Raw genomic sequence first — 12,225 nt, 5'->3', positions numbered from 1 at the left:
TGTTTAACACATATAGATTCCTTTCTTTCATGAAGACAAGAATATAAGTTGGTGTATTACCTGATTGTGATGACTTGCATTGATTGGAATCAGACAGTGGTGCTGATAAGGTCCGCATTTTCGAATGGAGGAGAAAAAAGTCCTCCTTTCTGTCCAATACCACATGAAAGTGGTTGGTTTTTGGCATCTTATTTGTCCAGCTTCCGTACTCCTTTGTATACACTTTACAAGAAATACATTGTCGGCAAACTCCGTAGCTTGCTAGCTTGTGCACGCCAGCTTTCTGAGACTCTTATTTTGGTAGCGCAACTGTGCAGTCGGTCTTTGGAGTTTTGACGACAGGTACGGCGCCAGAGTCTGTTGAAATAAAGTGTTTCTTGCCTTCCAGTCGGTAATTTTAATGAGCTGGCAGCAGCCAGCGTCATCTCAGAAGACCCTCGGGTGCCGTGAATGTCAATCAAGTGACGAAAGTGACGTCATAGTGAAGATTTATGATCGCTCATTTTTAGGACTATTTTTTTAATGCCTGGCTGGCGATCGACTGACACACCCTCCGAGATCGACCGGTAGCTCGCGATCGACGTAATGAGCACCCCTGCCATAGGCAGTCATACGTTTGGAAAATGTGTTAAGCTATTGAACAAAACCTTGTGTCAGTCAATATTTGCCATTTCACCTCTAGATTGCACATTGTACAAACGTGACTGCAACACAGGGTTTACATGTTTTCATAAAATATTTATATTTGGATCATTATGTTTAATTTTGACACTACTTGAACAATGTCATTGAGGACTCCAGTTTGACTATCCACATGTGACATTTACACAATGCTGCCCTTTAGTGGCCAACACTGCAATAGCAGGCAAGATGTTGTCATTTCTAACACCTGCAACAATGTTTAGAGTCGTCATCAATGTTTTACCTCCACTATTACTCCATGTCCAAGTCCCGCTCATCTATCACAGTCTCTCTTTTAAACCAGGGCAGGGACAAGGGCACGTAGGGGTCATAGGACCAGCGAGGATAAACTCTCTTGTACAAGTTCATCAGAACTGTGTCTTGGGAGCGCAGCTGACTGTCAAAAACACACTTCATGTGCCCGTGAGTTCCTAGGACAAAATAACACAGAATGAATATATCTCTATTGTCAATTTCTTCTTCTTGGACGCTAAACTTTTCCTCACCGAGAGCTTCCTTGATGTGACCTCTCCGACCCCACTTAGTCCGCAGCTCTACAGGCTTAAACCACATGATGTCATCTGTACCAAACAGGAGGAATGCATTCATGACAGTTGAAGCTGGAAGGCCACACATGATTAATAGCTTTATATACAGGTAAAAGCCAGTAAATTAGAATATTTTGAAAAACTTGATTTATTTCAGTAATTGCATTCAAAAGGTGTAACTTGTACATTATATTTATTCATTGCACACAGACTGATGCATTCAAATGTTTATTTCATTTAATTTTGATGATTTGAAGTGGCAACAAATGAAAATCCAAAATTAGAATATTACTTAAGGCTAATACAAAAAAGGGATTTTTAGAAATGTTGGCCAACTGAAAAGTATGAAAATGAAAAATATGAGCATGTACAATACTCAATACTTGGTTGGAGCTCCTTTTGCCTCAATTACTGCGTTAATGCGGCGTGGCATGGAGTCGATGAGTTTCTGGCACTGCAGCAGGAAGCATGAAGTGCTCTAAAACTTGCTGGTAGACGGCTGCGTTGACCCTGGATCTCAGGAAACAGAGTGGACCGACACCAGCTGGACTGCTGCTGAGTGGTCCAAAGTCATGTTTTCTGACGAAAGCAAATTTTGCATTTCCTTTGGAAATCGAGGTCCCAGAGTCTGGAGGAAGACAGGAGAGGCACAGGATCCACGTTGCCTGAAGTCTAGTGTAAAGTTTCCACCATCAGTGATGGTTTGGGGTGCCATGTCATCTGCTGGTGTCGGTCCACTCTGTTTCCTGAGATCCAGGGTCAACGCAGCCATCTACCAGCAAGTTTTAGAGCACTTCATGCTTCCTGCTGCTGACCTGCTCTATGGAGATGGAGATTTCAAGTTCCAACAGGACTTGGCGCCTGCACACAGCGCAAAATCTACCCGTGCCTGGTTTACGGACCATGGTATTTCTGTTCTAAATTGGCCCGCCAACTCCCCTGACCTTAGCCCCATAGAAAATCTGTGGGGTATTGTGAAAAGGAAGATGCAGAATGCCAGACCCAAAAACGCAGAAGAGTTGAAGGCCACTATCAGAGCAACCTGGGCTCTCATAACACCTGAGCAGTGCCAGAAACTCATCGACTCCATGCCACGCCGCATTAACGCAGTAATTGAGGCAAAAGGAGCTCCAACCAAGTATTGAGTATTGTACATGCTCATATTTTTCATTTTCATACTTTTCAGTTGGCCAACATTTCTAAAAATCCCTTTTTTGTATTAGCCTTAAGTAATATTCTAATTTTGTGACACACGGAATTTTGGATTTTCATTTGTTGCCACTTCAAATCATCAAAATTAAATGAAATAAACATTTGAATGCATCAGTCTGTGTGCAATGAATAAATATAATGTACAAGTTACACCTTTTGAATGCAATTACTGAAATAAATCAAGTTTTTCAAAATATTCTAATTTACTGGCTTTTACTTGTATATAAAAAAAAAAAAAAGCTCACCCCTGTTAAAAAACATGTAACGGACGACAGCCGAGCGCCGGTTAATTTTGAACGGGTGTCCGCTCAGCACAATCCTTTTAAGAGTAATACGCCGAGGGTCACAACTGAGAAGACTGCCCGTCGCCACCAAGTCCTGGACGCCTGCAGGCACACAAACACACATGGCTTTCAAAAAGGACTACCGTATTTTCCGCACTATTAGCCGCACCTAAAAACCACAAATTTACTCAAAAGCTGACAGTGCGGCTTTTAACCCGGTGCGCTTTATATATGGATTAATATTACGATTAATTTTCATAAAGTTTCGATCTCGCAACTTCGGTAAACAGCCGCCATCTTTTTTCCCGGTAGAACAGGAAGCGCTTCTTCTTCTACGCAAGCAACCGCCAAGGTAAGCACCCGCCCCCATAGAACAGGAAGCGCTTCTTCTTCTACTGTAAGCAACCACCTGCCCGCGTAGAAGAAGAAAAAGCGCGCGGATATACCGTACGTTTCATTTCCTTTGTGTGTTTACATCTGTAAAGACCACAAAATGGCTCCTACTAAGCGTCAGGGATCCGGTTCATGAAAAGACGCAATCTCTCCATCCGCATACGGATTACTATTTCACAGCAACTGATATTCCTGTGAACCGCACCGTGGATACAACGGGAGCACGTCCGGTGAATATTCGCACCACAGGGAATGAGAAGTCATCCTTCACTGTGGTTCTAGCTTGCCATGCTAATGGCCAGAAACTTCCACCCATGGTGATATTCAAAAGGAAGACCTTGCCAAAAGAGACCTTTCCAGCCGGCGTCATCATAAAAGCTAACTCGAAGGGATGGATGAAGAAAAGATGAGCGAGTGGTTAAGGTAAGTTTAAGTTTACGCGAAGAGGCCGGGTGGCTTTTTTCACGCAGCTCCGTCCATGTTGATATACGTATGTTTGTGATTGCACATTTGCGTACATTTTGGGAGTGAACAGAGTTGTTAGAACGCTGGTTTTTAATATATTATTAAAGTTTGACTGACCTATCTGACTGTTTTTTTGACATTCCTTTAGCGCAGTTAGATGCGGCTTACAACACCGGGCGGCTTATAGGTGGACAAAGTTTTGAAATATGCCGTTCATTGAAGGCGCGGCTTTTAACCCAGGGCGCCTTATGGTGCGGAAAATACGGTATTAAGTTAAATTTAAAGTACCAATGATTATCACACACACACTAGATGTGGTGAAATTATTCTCTGCATTTGACCCATCACCCTTGTTCACCCCCTGGGAGGTGAGGGGAGCAGTGGGCAGCAGCGGTGCCGCAACCGGGAATCATTTTTGGTGATTTAACCCCCAATTCCAACCCTTGATGCTGAATGTCAAGCAGGGAGGTGATGGCTCCCATTTTTATAGTCTTTGGCAGAGGTGGGTAGAGTTGCCAGAAATTGTACTCAAGTAAGAGTACTGTTACTTTAGAGATTTATTACTCAAGTAAAAGTAAGGAGTAGTCACCCAAATATTTACTTGAGTAAAAGTAAAAAGTATGTTGTGAAAAAACTACTCAAGTACTGAGTAACTGATGAGCAACATACAAACACACACACACACACACACACACACACACACACATATATATATATATATATACATACATACATATACATTGATATATACAGTATATAATTTATATGTATTTATTTTGCTGTTTTTGTTTACATGTTAAAGGTGTTTTAATGAATATACATGCATGTTTAACACATATAGATTCCTTTCTTTCATGAAGACTAGAATATAAGTTGGTGTATTACCTGATTCTGATGACTTGCATTGATTGTAATCAGACAGTCGTGATGATAACGTCCACGTTTTCAAATGGAGGAGAAGAAAAGTTCCTCCTTTCTGTCTAATACCACATGAAAGTGGTGGGTTTTTGGCATCTTATTTGTCCAGCTTCCATATTCGTTTTTATACACTTTACAAGAAATACATTGGCGTCAAACTCCTTAGCTTGCTAGCTTGTTTGCGCTGGCTTTCGGAGACTCTTGTTTTGAAAGCGCAAGCGCGATGGAGCGGCACTTTTATTGTGAAGACAGGAACTGTGCAGTCAGTCTTTAGGCTTTTGACGGGATGTACGGTTCAAATAAAAAAGTATCTTTTTTCCTTCACACTTTTGATTGATTGATTGGAACTTTTATTATTAGATTGCACAGTACAGTACATATTCCGTACAATTGACCACTAAATGGTAACACCCCAATAAGTTTTTCAACTTGTTTAAATCAGGTCATGTGACCGCCTGGCTCTGTTTGATTGGTCCAACGTCACCAGTGACTGCATCTGATTGGTGGAACGAAGTGAAACGTCACCAGTAAGGCAGGCACTATGAAGGTCTGTCTGACAGACCAAAACAAACAAAGCGTGCATTAACAGATGGATAAAAATTAGTAGCGAGTAGCGAGCTGAATGTAGATAAAAGTAGCGGAGTAAAAGTAGCGTTCCTTCTCTATAAATATACTTAAGTAAAAGTAAAAGTATGTTGCATTAAAACTACTCTTAGAAGTACAATTTATCCCAAAAGTTACTCAAGTAGATGTAACGGAGTAAATGTAGCGCGTTACTACCCACCTCTGGTCTTTGGTATAACTCGGCTGGGGTTTGAACTCACAACCTACTAGGGTTGTGAACGATAAACCGATGTGACCGAGTATTCGATTCAACAAGTGAGCGATTAGGCTGCATCGGTGGTTCTTTGGTCAAAATGTTGCATAGATGATGTTTTACACGTCATCTTCAAGCCTCTTTCTGACAGTCGCTTCATGATGCGCCGTTTTGGGGGCGTATCGTATTTACGTGCCTCCATCTTTGTTGTACCAGTGGTTTTTAGTGCTTCCATAGAAAGTCTACCGACAGATTCAAGTTAGAACTAGGGTCGTATGGTATACCGGTACTAGTATAGTACCGTGATACTATAAATCATTCAGTACTAAATCAGGCGTGTCGTCACGTGGTGACATTGCTGGTTTTACGAGCAGAGAAGCATGTTCGGCAGCACACACACACACAGAGTACTTACCGTATTTTCCGCACTATAAGCCGCACCTAAAAACCACAAATTTTCACAAAAAGCTGACAGTGCGGCTTATAACCCGGTGCGCCTTATATATGGATTAATATAAATATTTATTTTCATAAAGTTTCGGTCTCGCAACTACGGTAAACAGCCGCCATCTTTTTTCCCCGTAGAAGAGGAAGCGCTTCTTCTTCTATGGTAAGCAACTGCCAAGGTAAGCACCCGCCCCCGTAGAAGAGGAAGCGCTTCTTCTTCTACGGTAAGCAACCACCCGCCCCCGTAGAAGAAGAAGCGCGCGGATATTACGTTTCATTTCCTTTGTGTGTTTACATCTGTAAAGACCACAAAATGGCTCCTACTAAGCGACAGGGATCCGGTTCATGAAAAGACGCAATCTCTCCATCCGCACACGGACTACTATTTCACAGCAACTGCCTAAAGACTTTCAAGAAAAGCTGGCTACTTTCCGTGCATATTGTAAAAACAAGATAGCTGAAAAAAAGATCCGGCCAGAGAACATTATCAACATGGACGAGGTTCCACTGACTTTTGATATTCCTGTGAACCGCACTGTGGATACAACGGGAGCACGTACGGTGAATATTCGCACCACAGGGAATGAGAAGTCATCCTTCACTGTGGTTCTAGCTTGCCATGCTAATGGCCAGAAACTTCCACCCATGGTGATATTCAAAAGGAAGACCTTGCCAAAAGAGACCTTTCCAGCCGGCGTCATCATAAAAGCTAACTCGAAGGGATGGATGAAGAAAAGATGAGCGAGTGGTTAAGGTAAGTTTAAGTTTACGCGAAGAGGCCGGGTGGCTTTTTTCACGCAGCTCCGTCCATGTTGATATACGACTCCATGCGCGCCCACATCACGCTGGTTTTTAATATATTATTAAAGTTTGACTGACCTATCTGTCTGTTTTTTTGACATTCCTTTAGCGCAGTTAGATGCGGCTTATAACACGGGGCGGCTTATAGGTGGACAAAGTTTTGAAATATGCCGTTCATTGAAGGCGCGGCTTATAACCCAGGGCGCCTTATGGTGCGGAAAATACGGTACAATCAGACAGTGTGTAGACAGAAAAGAGAGAATGGACGCATTTTGGTGTAAAAAGTAAAGATAAAGGTGAAGTTATAACACTGAGACACCCTCAGGAAGAACTGCTTTAAGACATGGCTAGCTAGCTGCTAAAATCCAGCCGCAGTTGGCAGTGTTTTAGCTACTTCTAAATCACTAATCCTTGTCTCCATGGCGACAAATAAAGTAAGTTCCTTACAAGTATCATTATCACTGCAGGACTAGGATAAGCTAAACATGCTTCACTACACACCGTAGGAGGATACAATAGCTCACCACCGTCACAATGTAAACAAACGCCATGGGTGGATCTACACCTGACATCCACTGTAATGATACCAAGTACAGGAGCGTATCTAGTCGATACTACCGTATTTTCCGCACTATAAGCCGCGCCTAAAAACCACAAATTTTCTCAAAAGCTGACAGTGCGGCTTATAACCCGGTGCGTCTTATATGTGGATTAATATAAATATTTATTTTCATAAAGTTTCGGTCTCGCAACTACGGTAAACAGCCGCCATCTTTTTTCCCCGTAGAAGAGGAAGCGCTTCTTCTTCTATGGTAAGCAACTGCCAAGGTAAGCACCCGCCCCCGTAGAAGAGGAAGCGCTTCTTCTTCTACTGTAAGCAACCACCCGCCCCCATAGAAGAAGAAGCGCGCGGGTATTACATTTCATTTCCTTTGTGTGTTTACATCTGTAAAGACCACAAAATGGCTCCTACTAAGCGACACGCGTATAACGCAGAATTTAAACTTAAAGCAATAAGTCATGCCGAAGAACACGGAAATAGAGCAGCAGCAAGAGAATATAACATTAGCCGGCCATTTTGGATCCCGTATTCGCCCAACTTTTTAATTCGGACACCGAAGGAGAAGAATTCGAGGGATTTATGAATGAAGAATAACTTCAGAAAGTGAGCGTTATGTTTATTTTGTGTGTTGTGACATTAACGTTCGAGCAACATTAAGTTATTGCTATTTACTATGTTTGTGATTGCACATTTGCACATTACGTACATTTTGGGAGTGAACAGAGTTGTTAGAACGCTGGTTTTTAATATATTATTAAAGTTTGACTGACCTATCTGACTGTTTTTTTGACATTCCTTTAGCGCAGTTAGATGCGGCTTATAACACGGGGCGGCTTATGGTGCGGAAAATACGGTATATCAATTTTTTTTTAGCATCACAAAATCTTTTTTCGTTTCATTTAAAATAAAATTATGTTTATAAACTCAGGAAATATGCCCCTGGACACATGAGGACTTAAATTATGATCCCGTAACTACTTGGTATCAGATCGATACTCACACATTTTCGTATGCAGATCCCAAATTCACATCAGCAGGTACCAATAGGGAAGAACAGTTGGTTTTGCATAATAGGTCGAAACAAAATCTCAGGTACCGTATTTTTCGGAGTATAAGTCGCTCCTGAGTATAAGTCGCACCTTCGGCCAAACTATGAAAAAAACTGCGACTTATAGTCCGAAAAATACGGCAATATGTCTCCTAATAGGTGCCATTGGTGGATCCTTCCACACGCAGCGAATGATGAAGCACAGTACGTCTGTAATTCTCCGCGGCTTCGTAACTTACCTAGGTCGTACTTCTACATTTTGACAGATTTTTGAGCGCCGTGTGTAATCTTCTATATTTCCAATGAAACACTAAAGCTTTTCCTTTTCTCTGGTCCTAATGCTCCTTTCTCGATTATTAAAGACGACACTGTGACTTAGACGGGATTACTAAACTGCCACATTCCAAACAAAGAGATGACTGCTGGTCTCACCATCGTTCCTCTGCTTAAAGAGCAGGACTCCCGTGGGGGGGAAGGTGATAGGCGCGTACACAGACACGACCGTGGGGGCATCTGGCCGGAGGAAGCGCTCCATCTTGTGCTTGTCGGCTGGAGAGGAGAACATTTTTAACATTTACACATGCACGTCTTTCCAAAATATCAAACAGCAAATAGTTACCGAAATGTAATGAATTCATTTTTGTCCTCAATATTCTACACACAATACCCCATAAAGATAACATGTAAACCAGGGGTGCTCATTACGTCGATCGCGAGCTACCGGTCGATCTCGGAGGGTGTGTCAGTCGATCACCAGCCAGGCATTAAAAAAATAGTCCTAAAAATGAGCGATCATAAATCTTCACTATGACGTCACTTTCGTCACTTGATTGACATTCACGGCACCCGAGGGTCTTCTGAGATGACGCTGGCTGCTGCCAGCTCATTAAAATTACCGACTGGAAGGCGAGAAACACTTTATTTCAACAGACTCTGGCGCCGTACCTGTCGTCAAAACTCCAAAGACCGACTGCACAGTTGCACAGTTGCGCTAACAAAACAGGAGTCTCAGAAAGCTGGCGTGCACAAGCTAGCAAGCTACGGAGTTTGCCGACAATGTATTTCTTGTAAAGTGTATACAAAGGAGTACGGAAGCTGGACAAATAAGATGCCAAAAACCAACCACTTTCATGTGGTATTGGACAGAAAGGAGGACTTTTTTTTCTCCTCCATTCGAAAATGCGGACCTTATCAGCACCACTGCATAATCAATGCAAGTCATCAGAATCAGGTAATACACCAACTTATATTCTTGTCTTCATGAAAGAAAGGAATCTATATGTGTTAAACATGCTTGTATTATCTTTAAACACCTTTAACTTATTAACAATATTAACTATATGTGTTAAACATGCTTGTATTATCTTTAAACACCTTTAACTTATTAACAATATTAACTATATGTGTTAAACATGCTTGTATTATCTTTAAACACCTTTAACTTATTAACAATATTAACTATATGTGTTAAACATGCTTGTATTATCTTTAAACACCTTTAACTTATTAACAATATTAACTATATGTGTTAAACATGCTTGTATTATCTTTAAACACCTTTAACTTGTTAACAATATTAACTATATGTATTAAACATTCTTGTATTATCATTAAACACCTTTAATTTTTTAGCAATATTAACTATATGTGTTAAACATGCTTGCATTATCATTAAACACCTTTAACTTGTTAACAAAAACATATATTTCATAAATAAGTAAATATAAATGATATATATGAATGAGGTAGATCCCCACGACTTGATCAATTGAAAAGTAGCTCGCCTGCAGAAAAAGTGTGAGCACCCCTGATGTAAACCTTTTAGAGAATTTATTAAAAATAAAAAACTGAGAAACCACATGTACATAAGTATTCACAGCCTCTGCCATTAAGTTCAAAAGTGAGCTCAGGGGCATCCTGTCTAAACCAGTGTTTTTCAACAATTTTTGAGCCAAGGCACATTTTTATATCTATATCATGAATCAATTTAAGTGGACCCCGACTTAAACAAGTTGAAAAACTTATTGGGGTGTTACCATTTAGTGGTCAATTGTACGGAATATGTACTTCACTGTGCAACCTACTAATAAAAGTCTCAATCAATCAATCAAAACACATAGAATCATCATACTGCTGTGATTATATGCATCAAGTGTTCATTCAAGGCTAAGGCAAAATATCGAGATATATATTGTGTATCGCAATATGGCCTTAAAATATCGCAATATTAAAAAAAGGCCATATCGCCCAGCCCTAGTTTCAATGATGCCATTTCTGTTTGTCATGTATAATTTTGTCTATTTTGTGTTTATCCTTGAATAAACAGGTCAGTTTCTTGTTACCAACCATTGTGTATTATTCAAACTCCCCTAATTCAGCTGGCTAGTTGTTATCAAGAGTACTAAAACCCTTTTCAACATGATTCTGACAACTAAGTAGGCTAAATAACTTTAAACTTTAATACATGCTCGGATAGGCCAGTATCGGTCAGTATCGGTATCGGTCAGTATCGGTATCGGATCGGAAATGCAAAAACAATATCGGTATCGGATCGGAAGTGCAAAAACCTGGATCGGGACATCCCTAGTATTGATATATATTGATATATAATGTAGGAACCACAATATTAATAACAGAAAGAAACAACCCTTTTGTGTGAATTACCGTATTTTCCGCACCATAAGGCGCCCTGGGTTATAAGCCGCGCCTTCAATGAACGGCATATTTCAAAACTTTGTCCACCTATAAGCCGCCCCGTGTTGTAAGCCGCATCTAACTGCGCTAAAGGAATGTCAAAAAAACAGTCAGATAGGTCAGTCAAACTTTAATAATATATTAAAACCAGCGTGATGTGGGCGCGCATGGAGTCGTATATCAACATGGACGGAGCTGCGTAAAAAAAGCCACCCGGCCTCTTCGCGTAAACTTAAACTTACCTTAACCACTCGCTCATCTTTTCTTCATCCATCCCTTCGAGTTAGCTTTTATGATGACGCCGGCTGGAAAGGTCTCTTTTGGCAAGGTCTTCCTTTTGAATATCACCATGGGTGGAAGTTTCTGGCCATTAGCATGGCAAGCTAGAACCACAGTGAAGGATGACTTCTCATTCCCTGTGGTGCGAATATTCACCGTACGTGCTCCCGTTGTATCCACAGTGCGGTTCACAGGAATATCAGTTGCTGTGAAATAGTAATCCGTGTGCGGATGGAGAGATTGCGTCTTTTCATGAACCGGATCCCGGTCGCTTAGTAGGAGCCATTTTGTGGTCTTTACAGATGTAAACACACAAAGGAAATGAAACGTACGGTAATATCCGCGCGCTTTTTCTTCTTTCAATGCGGGCGGGTGGTTGCTTACAGTAGAAGAAGAAGCGCTTCCTGTTCTATGGGGGCGGGTGCTTACCTTGGCGGTTGCTTGCGTAGAAGAAGAAGCGCTTCCTGTTCTACCGGGAAAAAAGATGGCGGCTGTTTACCGTAGTTGCGAGATCGAAACTTTATGAAAATGAATCGTAATATTAATCCATATATAAAGCGCACCGGGTTATAAGGCGCACTGTCAGCTTTTGAGAAAATTTGTGGTTTTTAGGTGCGCCTTATAGTGCGGAAAATACGGTAGTGTGAAAGGGGAAGGGAGGTTTATTGGGGGGTTGGTGCACTAATTGTAAGTGTATCTTGTGTTTTTTTATGTTGATTTAATAAAAAATGTTTAAAAAAGTATTGAGCAAAGGCTGTGAATACTTATGTACTTGTGATTTCTTAAATTTAATTATTAAATTAGCAAACATTCTAAAAAAACGTTTTCACATTGTCATGATGGGGGTATTGTGTGTAGAATTTTGACCAAAAAAATATTCCATTCTGAGGCTGTAACATAAAATGTGGTAAAAGTGAAGCGCTGTGAATACTTTCTGGACGCACTGTAGATGTAAATTGTCAAATACAGGCGCTGAACCAGATTTTCTTCTGTGTAAATCCAGGCTGAATAAGACCTTACCTGAGGTGTGCTGAGAGAAGATGGGAGAAGCCCGAAACCTCCGAAAACCACAGTGG

The 12,225-nt window shown here is 41.1% G+C and overlaps 1 protein-coding gene across 1 annotated transcript in view; it reads right to left on the bottom strand.

The window, feature by feature from the left end:
* Positions 1–723: 723 nt before the first annotated feature.
* tsr1 (TSR1 ribosome maturation factor) overlaps positions 724–12,225 on the bottom strand; it is a 34,080-nt gene continuing 22,578 nt past the window's right edge. The window contains exons 11-15 of the mRNA XM_061973230.2: positions 12,170–12,225; positions 8,609–8,725; positions 2,687–2,827; positions 1,188–1,262; positions 724–1,112 (exon numbers count right to left, since the gene is read on the bottom strand). The exon at positions 12,170–12,225 is cut by the window's right edge and continues 77 nt beyond it. Coding sequence (XP_061829214.1) covers positions 934–1,112; positions 1,188–1,262; positions 2,687–2,827; positions 8,609–8,725; positions 12,170–12,225 — 568 coding nt within the window. The 3' untranslated portion in view covers positions 724–933. The remainder of the gene's footprint in view (positions 1,113–1,187; positions 1,263–2,686; positions 2,828–8,608; positions 8,726–12,169) is intronic.

Source organism: Nerophis lumbriciformis, linkage group LG17 (genome assembly GCF_033978685.3).
Source record: "Nerophis lumbriciformis linkage group LG17, RoL_Nlum_v2.1, whole genome shotgun sequence".
Classification (NCBI taxonomy): Eukaryota; Metazoa; Chordata; class Actinopteri; order Syngnathiformes; family Syngnathidae; genus Nerophis; species Nerophis lumbriciformis.
Note: the sequence above shows the minus strand (reverse complement) of the source record. Positions and strands in the feature narration are given on the sequence as shown.